The sequence below is a fragment of the Enoplosus armatus genome, chromosome 13 (assembly GCF_043641665.1).
Source record: "Enoplosus armatus isolate fEnoArm2 chromosome 13, fEnoArm2.hap1, whole genome shotgun sequence".
Taxonomy (NCBI): Eukaryota; Metazoa; Chordata; class Actinopteri; order Centrarchiformes; family Enoplosidae; genus Enoplosus; species Enoplosus armatus.
Window position 1 is genome coordinate 14,621,583 of NC_092192.1, and position 13,386 is coordinate 14,634,968.

The window sequence follows — 13,386 nt, forward strand, 5'->3', positions numbered from 1 at the left end:
TGAGAAATGAGGGCAAAAGGTCCACTTGTGGTCTTTGGGCTCATTTCTAAAATGCTGCAAGATGACAGAGACAAACACTGTCGATAACCTTGTGCGAGTGTGTTTATGAATGCCGCTCGGTTTTCAGCTCAATCAGCAAGCAGATAATGCAAGGACATTTTGTAGCTGTCAGGTGCTGTCCACTGGTTTGAAACATTTCAGCACCTTGGACAGCTCCTCGAGCCCTTTTCTAAACATCCAATAGGGGGCGCATCACTCACACTGTAACATGTGGTGGTGAAGCAGGGTGTTTCATGTGGCCATTTAATATTTCCCAGTTTCCACTGCCTTGAGATGAGTGTCTGTGTCTGTGTGTGTGTGTTTTAACTTTAATATTACTACCAATATTATTTTCATGCTGCCAGTAGGCAAAATGGATATACCAGTGCTCGCTATTGAGTCTCTTCACTGTTTCCCCTTGTGATTCCAGCTGCGCGTTGAGTACAAACTTTACGGTCAATCAAACACGGTCAAGAGAGAGAGAGAGAGAGAGAGAGAGAGAGAGAGAGAGAGAGAGACCATGAATGTATTAAACCTTTGGACAACATGGTAATGTATAGCGACAGACCGACGCTTTAAACGTGACAAACATGCATGATCTGAAGTTGCATAAAAACACGTCTATTGGAGCCGTGCACCGCTACGGTCACATTTCTACCGGACAGGCCGCCTGTTAACCGGCAATCATCGGTAACCCCCCCCCCCCACACACACACACACACACACACACACACACACACACCCCTCCTCTCGGAGCTTCCGCGGCTCTCGTCTGAGTGTATCGTGGCTGTGAGTGAGTGGCGGCGGACCGACGAGCTCTGGTCTGTGCTGTCTGTCTGGTGTGAGGCTTTGGACTGATGTCTCTGCCTGTCAGGAATTTAAAGTGTCTCTCGCCGGTCATGTGCCAGTGTAAGGTCATCTGCAGCAACCGGACCCTCTCTCTCATGTTCGGGTGCAAGGTAAGCCTGGGGTGCAGGCAGCGGATGGCTGCAGCAGCGACTGTTAGATAAATGCACATTGTGGACTGTTAGTTTGTGTAAATGTGTAACAAAAAAAGATAGAGATAGAGGCTGCTGTAAGAAATTGTTGAGTTTATTTTTGTAACGGTTGTAGCTCATTTGAACCGCGCTTTTCTCATTACACAGCCACTATGGTAATTAGTACAGTAATCACACTCACCTACGGCTTCCTCTGCTCTCCATATGCTTTCAGGTACCAGCTCATTCACAGCGCATTACCTTTACATCGCCGCGTGGTCGGTTTGTTTCATGCTCAAACAGTATAGATGGCCGATTTCCATTTACACGGAACAGGCGACAGCATCCTTGGCAGGCATGCCATGGTTGTGTTTGGTGGTCGCTATTCTTTACCATAAATGTTTACCTGTATTTAATGAATGAAACACCAATCACTATCAGATGTCTCCTCCGTGTCTGTAGGGCAGGTCACGTAAGGGCTAAGCCATATGGTCTCCCCCATGCTGATTGGTTCACATTTAGCTTTGCATTAAAGCAAAGCAAACTGCACTGCATGCTTTTGACCTTGGGAAATGCACTTTATTGCTCAGGGCCACTTGAATATCATTCATCATCAGAGAAACTGTACACTGCGAGGGAGGCTTAATCCAAGCTTGAAATCAGGTAACCTGAACAGTGACCCTGCTGTTTTCTATAAGCCTACTGATGAATCAGACCCAGGCGGTTGTCTTCAGCTGCTTATTATGAGCAAACAAGCTATAACGTTTAGCTGTGTGTTTGCGATGTGGTTTTGGTCTTAACGTTGAGTGGGAAATGATGTCTTTTTCTGTCCAAAGAGACAGCACGGTCATTCCTTCATTCACTGATTGTCCATCACATGCCCCTCACTCCCAGCTTCAGGTGTTTCCAGTATGGCAGCCAGCTCAGAGGTTCCCTCCACATGGCACTCTAGTCTGTTAGCTTTTCGAAGCCAAATCCGACTACACTAGTCCGCTCTGGCCAAGCATTGTCCCTACACTTGCCAAAGTGATGTGTACATGTGTACAGAGCTCCAGATAATTTGTTTGTTGATTCAGCTCCGACATTTTGGGTTTGTGTTGTGTCTCATTGCTAGAATCTGCTTCACTTCCTGCATTTGATTAGTTTATGTAATTACATGTGAAAAAGGTGGCTATTTTTGTTATATTTCATTAATCATGATTATTTTTACATTTTGTCTGGTAGACGAGAACAATTTCTATATTTGTGAGACACCGCTGGTAAAATGAATGTGGGTGTTTGCTTTCTGGGTTTCTGAAGGGGAGGTCCTGCTGTGCTCAGTGTTGAGTATTACTAGCGCAGATAATCCCATGTGTCCCCACGCCTCACTCCCTCCTGGCTCATATATCTTCCTGTGTTTCTCCATCAGAGACACCATGCCTTCCTCGTGGAAAACATATTAAAACTCTCCTCCCACAGACTCAAGTCGCCTCTGCAGTCGTCATGACCAACCAGTGAAATGTACCTCCACAGCAAACATCTATTCTGTAATAAGAGCAGATTTCAAAATGGGATTAACTACTCAATTAAAATGGATTTGTGTTTGGTTTGCTGTATGTAATGCTTGTTATAACAGATCCGGCTTATAATAATGGGCTTCAGCTCATCTCAAGCACATATTACAAGCAGATATTTGATCTTTTTTTGAGTGTGAAACTTTTAACCTTTAACTATTGCCAGCCTTCTATCATACCACACTGAATTCTGTCAAGGATCTCCTGTCTTTTGAAACATGCTAATCATTAGCCTCTACTTCTCTCTAGTGTCATAGCATCTCAACATGCCCAAATACCTGCTCTGTACACATACATATTTCCAGCAGGTTCGGTAGCCCTCAAACAGCTTGTGTGCAGTCTGTTGCAGTCTCGTGGTGGGTTGTTATCGGTGGGATTTTATTTGGCCAGATCTTTTGGGAGGTACAGTATATTGCAGGGATATGCTTTTACCATTCCTCTATATCCGGTCCCTGGTGTTCTATATATTTCCAGCTTTACCTCTTGTTTTTATTCCCTACATTCTCCAGGACTGCCATATGTTTGCTAAACACCTACGTAACAATAGCTATCACATGACTGGACAATTGCCAAGGTGATCCTCCAAGGTTATTTGTTTGCATACCCTCTGTTCTTAAACAAAGCCCAGCACAGAGACTCTCAGTCATCTTTACTTCAGGATCTTAATTAAAAGGGTCTTTATGTAGTTGGAAGCGTTCAGCGGTGCTTTAATGTGCTCTTTTATGCTTAATGCTCATTGATGGCCTCACAGCATTTAATCAAGACAGACTGCCTCTGTGAAGTTTGTCTTCAAGCTACAATTGCAGTGCAGTGCTTATATATCGAAGGCCATGCAATGTACACTACGCAAACGATAGGGTTTAAATGGAAACTGAGTATTAATGTAATGAATGATTTACGACTCAGGGATCAGTGTGCCTTCATCTCAATATCAAGATCGATGATCACCTCACCCTGAGAATCGATTCTCAGACGTCCTTACTGGAAAATGGACGGGAAAAAGACCTGCTGTCACTCATTACCAGCAAAGCAATCAAATGATCAAGAGTAATGATGTAGAAAACATCAGCAGGTGATATCAAAGCAGAGGGTGGTTCGCTCTGCTGCACTGCAATGTGCTGTCTGTGTTCCTGTGTGTGAAGCACTGCTTTCACACATCCTCACTGTAACTGTTTTTACAGCCTTGCAAACACACATTTCCTCCTATGGATTTGACCTATTTTATCCAGCCGTTTGTGTCATCTTCCTTTATAAAGAGCAGTGTGCCTCAGCTCTGACAGTAAGCTCGAAGAGATGCAGCAGCAACAATGTGCGGTAGCAGATATTTACTAATGCTCAGTTCAGGCCTAAGATTGAACCATTCATTGTCGCCTCTACCTTGCTAACTTGCTCCTCCCAGCTTATCTGCTATCAAACACTGCAGCTGGTGTAGCGTGAGCAATGGATGTGCAGGTTGTAGGGTTAAGCAGCACACTTGCGGTATAAGAACTAGCACTATGCAGAAATGGTCCTTCTGTTTATGAAAGCCATACAAAAAAGAATCACAGCATTAATCAAGCAAGTCTTAGTGATGGGATGACAGTGCAGAACATTTGGATTTTCTGCAAGAGACTCGATGGTTTATTTGAAATAACTCAAATATTCAAACTGGCCAACATGATCCTTTACAAATGTCAAAACCACCAGAATTTAAACTGCATATTATTGCAAGATGGGTTGCCTAGCTACACGGTGTGTCACTAAAAACCTTGAGGACATCAAAGCTGCAGAATTGGCGGTGGGCTACTTGAATACCCAATAGAGGCCCTTTTTACTGGTAGTTAACGTCATAGATACTTTTAATTTATCTCGATTGTCAGTGAACAGACAAGAGCATAATGTATTTAAAAAAACCTCACTAAGCAGCTGGCACAGATATGCATCATCAACCTTTGAAACCAAATTCAGCCTCAGTGTAGTGCACAGACAGAATCAAAGTAACTCACTCTCCATGACGTCAACATTCATAATCTCTAAAGGTGTCACATCTCGAGGCAAATTTTAGACGCAGGGTGACTGCATGTAAAGTGAACAGAAAGAGTGGGCGTGGATAAACACAAATTCATGAACCGAGGTGAAACGTTTCAACAGATCCGTCTTATGAATCTGATTCACCAGCATACAGAGACGAGAGAGACTGGAAGAAAGTAACAGGAAGATAAAGAAAGTTCTGTTGAGTTCTGAGATCAGTGGGAGTCTGAGCTGGACACAAACTCACACAGACACACTCCCACACACAGTTGGTGCATGCGATGCTAGTTAGCAAGCTAGCTACAGCTAAAACCATGGCCACTTTCCATATTGAAAATATGTATTTTTCCATTTTTTATACTTTGAAATGAGCCTGTTTGTAGGATATGTGTGCATGTAGTTGCTATATTGATATTTGATATGAGGAGGAGTGGGCTATATTATCTGTATTGAGACAAATTTCTCACTAATACTTGAGGTAAATTTCCAATTTCTCTTTTTGTTACATGGAGAGCCAATAAGAAACAAATGCATGCATTTATTAAGGTACCATTTGCTAACAGCAGTACAGGGAATACATGGCGCTCTGCACCAAAGAGCTGTTTCAGACGTGCTTTAGCAAACAATGCTGATGATCATTGGATAAAAAAAAATTCCCACTGCTGCTGTTATTGCACATGTTTGTTTCCAGTGAGACCATTAACCAGTGTTACAGTGCTGTGTGTTAACATGGCCTCCACTCGCATGTTTGTGTTTGTGTGTGTGTGTGTGTGTGTGTGTGTGTGTGGAAAAAACAGAGGGTTGGGGGAGGGTTAACACTACGATCCCTCACTACAAGTGCAACATACATAAAAATGTATGTACTCAGCATAAAAATGGTGTGCGCATGCTTCTGTGGACGGAGGGGGAGGGGATGAAATGATCTGGACTACTGAGCTTTGTGTGTGTGCAAAGGGAATTGAGGGGAATAGGTTGCACCTGTAAACTGCAAAATAATACACCAATTAAATTCTTTTAGATAGTGTGGCTGCAGGTTAGAACAAACAATTGTTTTCCGTTTTCACTGCTGTTTCTGCTGATTTGAAAGGTCAGTAGACAATATATACAGTATATATACACAGTATATACATATATATATATAAAGTGAAGGTCTTGTTCTTTTGCAACATACAAACAAAAGTCATTTTTGTCAAATATGTGTTGTTTTGGGTCAGTTTTACACGGTTAAGTAAAGGTACATTATTTTGGATATTCGTCATGGTTTCATTTAGTTTAATCTAAAAACTGTTTGCCTGGTTAAGTCCACACGGTCTGTCATTTTCCCCACATATCATATATATATCGTTCTTACAAATAAGCATGACGTTCCTGTGAAAACAGTCTTCAGACAGACGAGATGGAAACCTCCCCCCGCATTACCCTCAGCAGAAGCGCTGCAGCCAAGCGCCCACAATGGCACCATTTACTGTATCTATGACTCTAATCTGATTATTAAATTTGAGGATGATACATCTGTGTGGGTCTTATCAATGATGAATCATGCCACAGAAATGAGATTCAGAATCTCATTAATTTGGGTTAGATGAACATAAATTAACAGGCAAATATTTAAGACTGAAATGTAAGAAAGACTAAATGTTGAGTCTCTAACAGTGCATGTATCCAGGGAGTAAAAAAAAACAACAGCTTTCTTCATTTATGTTTTATGATTTTTCCTGTTTCACTGTAGTAATATCAGCCTTCTGGTGGTGAAGAAAGCCCAACAGCACTTTAGGGATTTTATTTTTATTTTTAGAGAAAGTCTTAAGTTGGCTGGGACAGTAATGAGCTGCAGAACATGCATCACTGAAAGTATTTTTACATGTTAACTTCAAAGTTACAGTTGGACAATTTAAATAGTGCTTCTCGGCACAATGGGCACCTAGGTTGTCTCGCTGTGGGACAATGCAGCCGAGGTGATGCTCAATATGAAACACCTTCACTCTGCATTCGATAACCACCTGCACAGAGCTATTGTACACCTTTTGAACATAAACGGGGGTGCTGCTGTTTTGGGAGCTTGATTTATAATAATGAATTCATAAATATAATATAATTCATAATGAATCATTAATACAGTTCCACTCTTCCTTCTTAGTCTTAGTGTCATTTGGCATGTACATTAGAAATTACACTCTTAGAAAGCCAACTTTTTGTGGTTGACGTGTTGTACAGTAGAAGCTTTGTATTTACTGTTAATGTTCAGCATAACAAAGAGATTAGAGTGACTACACCCAACAGCAGACTTAAATTTGGGCGATGTGGGTGAATGTAGAGCGACTCCATGGGGGGATAAGAAGCTCTTTGCAGCCCCACTTTTTGATTTAGGCTGGATGGATTCTTCCATTAAAATCCTTCCTGGTGCAGCTTTAAGCAATCTGCCCCATGGTAAATGTAAAGTCTGTTGTTGTTGTTGCAGCATACATAGCTACAGGATACTAACACTTGTCAAAGTGTTGTGCTGAAACACCTTGGAGAATAGTCTGAAGTTAGCATTGGCAGAAGATGAGTGAATTTTCTGTCTTCTGAGACTACATATATGGGGGAAAAAAACAGTTGTACCGGTAGGTGTTGGCTGGCAACAGCAGTTGTGATAATGCAAATGAGATGAAAGCTGTGTTTGGGGTTTGGCACTTGAGAAGACACTTGAGAGTGAAAATCAACTGAGAAGGCAACAGTGACAGTACATTTTTTTCTAGATGGGTTGTAGTGGAAAAGAGAAAGTTCAGATGACCATCAGAGACAAACATTGTTCTCTCATCAGCGCTCTGTCAAAGTGACGATGAGTGATGACGCTGTGGAGCAGTGTTCAGCTTCAGTGTGGCTGTTTTATAGGTGCCAGTGGGAGGGTGTGTGGGTTTGCTCTACTACAGTAACACCCAGCAGGTGTTCTGGCCTACATGTAATATGTGTAAGGACGTAAATAGCTCTACTGATGAATGAACTAAAGCTACAGCCTGGGTCACTGTTAATACAGGTGATATACATTGACATTAAAAATATGTCTCAATGAGTCTTATAGGAGTAAGGAGTAAGAATATCAAAAGGTATGCATGTTGCAGAGAGACAAAAAGCAGCAGAAGGTGAAAATATTAGAGGTGTGTGACACAGTCAATGTAGTAAACTCCAATAGAAGAGCCAGATACAGTATTTGTGAAGAACGGCAATTATGTATTTTTTTAGACAAGTAATTACTGTTTGTGTATTCTGGATGATTATTCAAATAAGCCATTATAATGATACATCTTGCCTAAGTAGGAGAAATGTGGCTAGTCATTGGCTCTGTAAACACATCATTTAAACGTCTCTTTATGAAATTGATTCAAATTCGGTTTAATTCAAGCACATCTACCTGTCCAGATTTACTTCATTGAGATGTATTGTACTGCACACAAGTAAATTCCAGCATATAGTTAATTCTGACAGCGCTGTGAAGTGTCACGCAGACTTAGCACCCGGCATAAAATCCCTCTGAGTTCATCAGAGCAGCAACTGTTAAAATTAATCCAAATATAGAAAAAAAATGGATTAATCGTCATTAAAGAAAATGCAAATAGATGAACTTGCAAGAGCTTAAAATCTGTGAAGATGCAGTGGGGATTTGCCGCCTTTAATTTACACCTGAAGAGCTCCTCGTGGTTCCTGTAACACCTTGCACGTCAAATGCATTTGCAGTCTTGGAAATTATATGCCTGAGAGGTGAGGTTAGCTTTCATTCCATTACCTAATGCACAGTAATTTAAAAGCTTGGTCCTTGAATTACAAACCGAGATGATGGTAGATTAGCATTTGACATTTGCTCTACATTAAGTTAACTCATTTAACCATTAAAAGGAACAGCTTATTCAGCCACTCAATGTGCAGTTCTTATTATAGTACAGGAGGGCCAACAACTGCAAACTGTGGAGACTCTCCTTATATTGACCTTTACAACAGAGTAATTCCTTAAAGATGTACTGGATTCCTTCCATGATGATATACGGACACAATAAAGCCGCAGAAACCCAGAGGTATTTTGTTGCAGTGGTAATTTAGAGGGCTGTGTGTACAGTTAGAAGCAGATTTTAACTGTTGCAAGCTGTTATGCTCCCCCTGCTTGTGAGAAAAGGTCCCCAGGAAAACTATTTTTATTGACATAATGTCCAATTATGTTTATTAAAACATCATTATTACATATGTTAATCATATGGTGGACATGGGAGTGCATGTTATGTATTACAAGAATGAAGAAAACAACTACTAAACATTTATTAAAACCATGCACACTTTAAAAACAGAGCCAATGTATCTTCATATGCCAACTATGCACAGGTCATTCAATTGTATGTCAGACATTAATACGACGTATTAATACGTATATTGCAGGCACATAGGCACATTCATTGTCTCAAAGTAAATAACAGAACAATATTAAATAGTGTCAAAAAAGGCATTTATCAACTAAATGTATGGAGTTGAATGCAATAGTTCAGGCAGAACCATTAATGAAGGACACAATATGACCATCACATCAAGAACATAGCTCCTACAGAAACAGTGTAAATGAGGGATTCCAGACCTTCTATTCCCAGTACAGTAGTAGTCATTTTTTATATGAATTCTGATACAAGTTGCTCACTTCTTTACCTGAGGTGCAATATTACCTTGTAACAAAGCAATTTTTGTTTTCCTGGCAGTCTCTTTACACTAGTGCTGACGTTAGCATGTGTGCTAGATTCAAATGTGGGTCTCTCAAATTGAAGAAATGCTGCTCTCTCAAAGGCCTTTAGCCATAACAATCAGACAATATTTCATGATGTGTGAATTAGTGTGAAATTGTGTAGCTTCTGTGAAATGCTGCAGGTATGGACCTGTGTGGAAAAATATAATAACTGCTGCTGTGCTGATCAGAAAGGTAAATGTTAAAGTGTCACCATCTCCAAGAGAAATTCACTGTCTTTGTTGTCAGGAGTCGAAGCTGCCTGTTTTCATTTTAGCCGTCTAATCTGGGACTCATTGAACAGCAGGTGAATGCAATGATGATGGACTGTAATGAACTTTGATAATACTCATGAGTTAAATGTCCCTTTATTGACTGACCAGAATTTGCCTCTCATTGATGTTTGCTGCTTCTTTAACTTCACATGAATCCATAGTATTTGTCATAATTCAGCTCCACATACCAAACTGTGTTCCAAAAGCAGCTTTTTAGTCAAGATAACATTAATTCACCTCCAAATAAATGAATCTTGGACTCTTAAAGATTGTTTCTATTTTAGAAAGTTGTGTTTTTGTGCTATCACGCTACACTGCACAACAATCATACAATTCACTGGTCAGATGAAATGCACCTAAACCGCCCTCCAGAAGGACCCTTTGTAACATATCCTAAGCGTTGACTGTCACATCCCCCACCAGTGGGACAGACGGCAACATGGCAGCATGAATGTTGGTCATGCAGGAGAGGGGGAGGCAGTGGAGACCAAAGTGCTGGGGGCTACTTTGAACAGTGATTCATGTCATTTACGAATCTTTCTGGGTTTTACGTTAATGTTTTCTGTCATTTCCTACAAATCTTACTTTGCAGAGTTTACTAATATAGACAGGATTGATTCATTAACCTGCGGTTGTTTAGTTCTGCATCACACTGTATATAGGTAGTTGGTGGTATACAGTTACATAATATTTAATCTATGTTTACATTAATGCACCAATGCCCGCCTCTGCAGTGCTTAATACAGAAAAATCAATTGTTTCCTGCTTATCAACCTGTAATTATGGAGCCGGGCTACCAACAACTATTCATTTGCTCACTGGTCCACCCCCATGCTACTGTTTTCTGCTTCCCTTTATTGACGGTCTCACTTTTTCATTTTTACCCACCCCCCCTCACTTTCTCCGTTATCTTCATCTCTATTTCACTCCCTCTCTTTCTTGCTGTCTCAGTGTAATGTGATCCAGGACCGATGCTGGCAGCCCCAACTGTGGCACTGCAATCTCTGCTCTGCTCTGGTTGCTAGGCAGCCCGTCTGAGACAGGGCTCGGTGATGCACCTCCTTCTCCGTCTGCCTCCCACAACAAAAAAAAAAGAGAGAGAGAGAGAGAGAGGAGAGTGGCAGAACTGGCCATCAGGCCATCAGCCAAAATTCAGATGATCCCTCCAAATTTCTCTGTTTTCAGAATGGGCTGCTTCACATCTGCAGTGCAGCAGAGCATATTGCGAGCCTGAGGGGCTTTAGGAAGGTACACATTTATAGCAAAAACACAAGCGCTAACCCACAGGACAGTGTAGCAGACCTCCACTGCGATGCTGCCCACCTTCTGATGTGTTTGTGATGGAAAATGCTGTGTGCAGATTTTGTGTCATCACGCCTATAATGAAACCTACCATGTGTGGCTAACACAGTGGGCTGCTGGCAGGCTGCCCAGGTGTGGGATATCGGTAGGGGAGTAAGGTTACTAGGAAGAAGCTGCATGATCTGCTACTGTGGAGCCACTATGAGTCATGGCTCTGGTTGCTCCATGTGGTTGTGGAGGACGATTGCTTTGCTCAACGGCAATATTTTGAGGTCTCCTATGATGTCTTCACTTTGCACTTGTAGGCGTCACACATGTTATGTGATATACAAGATTTGCATATAGATTGCCCACATTTGGCTAAAAATGCCTCTCTGATGGAAATACTGCTCTGTGTCCTTGGTGAAGGGGGTTTGTCATTTACACCATTATGTTCAAAGGAGATGAGACATCAATGAAAGGCTGCCTGTTTGTGATTCAAACATCATGAACCTTTGACATTTTTTAATAAAATACTCTCAGCCAATAGCTGCTCCTTATACATGAGACCTGTTGGGACTAACAACCTCATCTGTATCTGTGTGTGTGTGTGTGTGTCTCTGCAGAAGTACAGGTACCAGGATGAGGAGACGCCCCCCTTGGAGCACAGTCCAGCACATCTGGCTCCAGGGAAAAGTGCCGAGATGCTTCATATGAGTGACAAAAACCTTGCTGCCATGGAGGCCATACATGGCTACACACCACACACACATATCTCTCCTGTCAAGGTACGACACACACACACACTCATTTATGTGCATTGTTGATTAATACATAACACTATTACAACAGCATAATACACTTAGGAATAAACACACACTTCCTTCAAAGGTGAACATATTGTCACATATGGCAGAGCGTGTCACACGTCATCATTCCTCAGCCGGTATGTCACAATTATGCCATACCATGTACCACATATATACTACAGTCATGTACAGTCAGTGTGACATCAGTGACATCGTTTTTGACCTCATATTCAAATAAATTGTGAGCCACTCTGCAGTCTAATGAAGTCCTTCTGAGATATTTCACATTTTTGCTGTAGATCCAAAACACTTTTAAAATGATAGCAAATGCAGCTACTGTAGAAGTGGATAATTGTATTGATTGGATAAGTAAGGGTGATAATGTTTCAAATTAAAGCAAAATGAGATGGAAAAATTATATCCCCAATTACTTACAATACATTGCCAGTTCGCTATAAATACAAATACTGATCTGAAATCCCAAGTTCAATCAGCAGACACATTTATAGTCAAGTTTCCTTCATTCTAATTTGCTTCATTCAGAGACATAACATCCTCTAAGCTTGTTAAATCTATATTAAGAGTTTCAATTAGCCCCAACACCAGTGGTTCATTACAGCACATTATCTATTATAACTTTGCACTTAAAGTGATGCGTTGTCTGTTGTTGAAATTGTAATTCTTCAACATAAATACTTTGATGGGAATATAATGTATTTATGAGGTAATCTGGCCCTTGGCACCTTTAAGTGTCTGATCAACTTTACAACATGGATGAACATGATATTAGGCAATTTGATATGAGAGCTTAACAGCATGAAAATGAAAGTGCAAGTGGACACAAGATGTATTGAGTAATCTAATCCCTTGAACCCGTTCAGGATGTGGTCAGGGATTCATCCTAATAGATTATAACGTGTAACATCAGCAATAAAATAAGTAATAAAATCTCTCATTATCAGTTTTGTGGAGGAAAAGTTTTAAAAACAAATAGCCTGATTGGCACATGCAGTTGCAGGCACACAACTGATTGATGCATGTGGTATGCCTTTGTTTAGAATGAAATGCCTATGATTCATCTTGTAATCCAATGAGATTGACAATCTTCCATTTACACTGGAATGGTACGCTCACATTTTGAAGTGGAAAGAGTTATCCTGAACTTTGTGGACGCTAATGTAAGATTCAATTGCAGCAGCTCCTCGTACAAACACTGAACTGCTTCTTCACAGTATTTATTTAAGTGTATTACGTGTCTTACAAATGCAGACTCTAATACAGAGAGACAAACCTCTATGAGAGCTCCATGACAAAGACGGAGACATTGATGCAGACAACACAAGAACTACCGGTCACACAGTCAAAAGATACAGCTGACATCAGTAGGAATATGAGCGGAGTCACGTTGCCTGGAGTGCATTAATGAAAACATACTGTAGCTACAAATGCAAGCAGGTGTAAGCTATAATGCGCACTTAATAACGATCCATCTCATATGCCCACACATGTTATTTAACAGCCTCACTGGCTATTAAGACTTAAGAGTTCCTGTATTTATTTGCTTTGAAGGGGGAAGTGTTTTTCTATTTCCCACATGGGAGTACACTGAAGTCCCAGAGGAGCAAATATGTCCATTAAAATGCTGTATTTTAATAAGCAGAGAGGAGAGGCTGAGTTATTGTGCTTAACCACTCTGCTATTTAA

General features: G+C 40.9%; 1 protein-coding gene across 1 annotated transcript in view; it reads left to right on the plus strand.

Moving 5' to 3' along the window:
• Nucleotides 1-896: 896 nt before the first annotated feature.
• Nucleotides 897-13,386, plus strand: part of LOC139295488 (disks large homolog 4-like) — a 41,130-nt gene continuing 28,640 nt past the window's right edge. Inside the window, exons 1-2 of the mRNA XM_070917684.1 lie at nucleotides 897-998; nucleotides 11,503-11,661. Coding sequence (XP_070773785.1) covers nucleotides 897-998; nucleotides 11,503-11,661 — 261 coding nt within the window. The remainder of the gene's footprint in view (nucleotides 999-11,502; nucleotides 11,662-13,386) is intronic.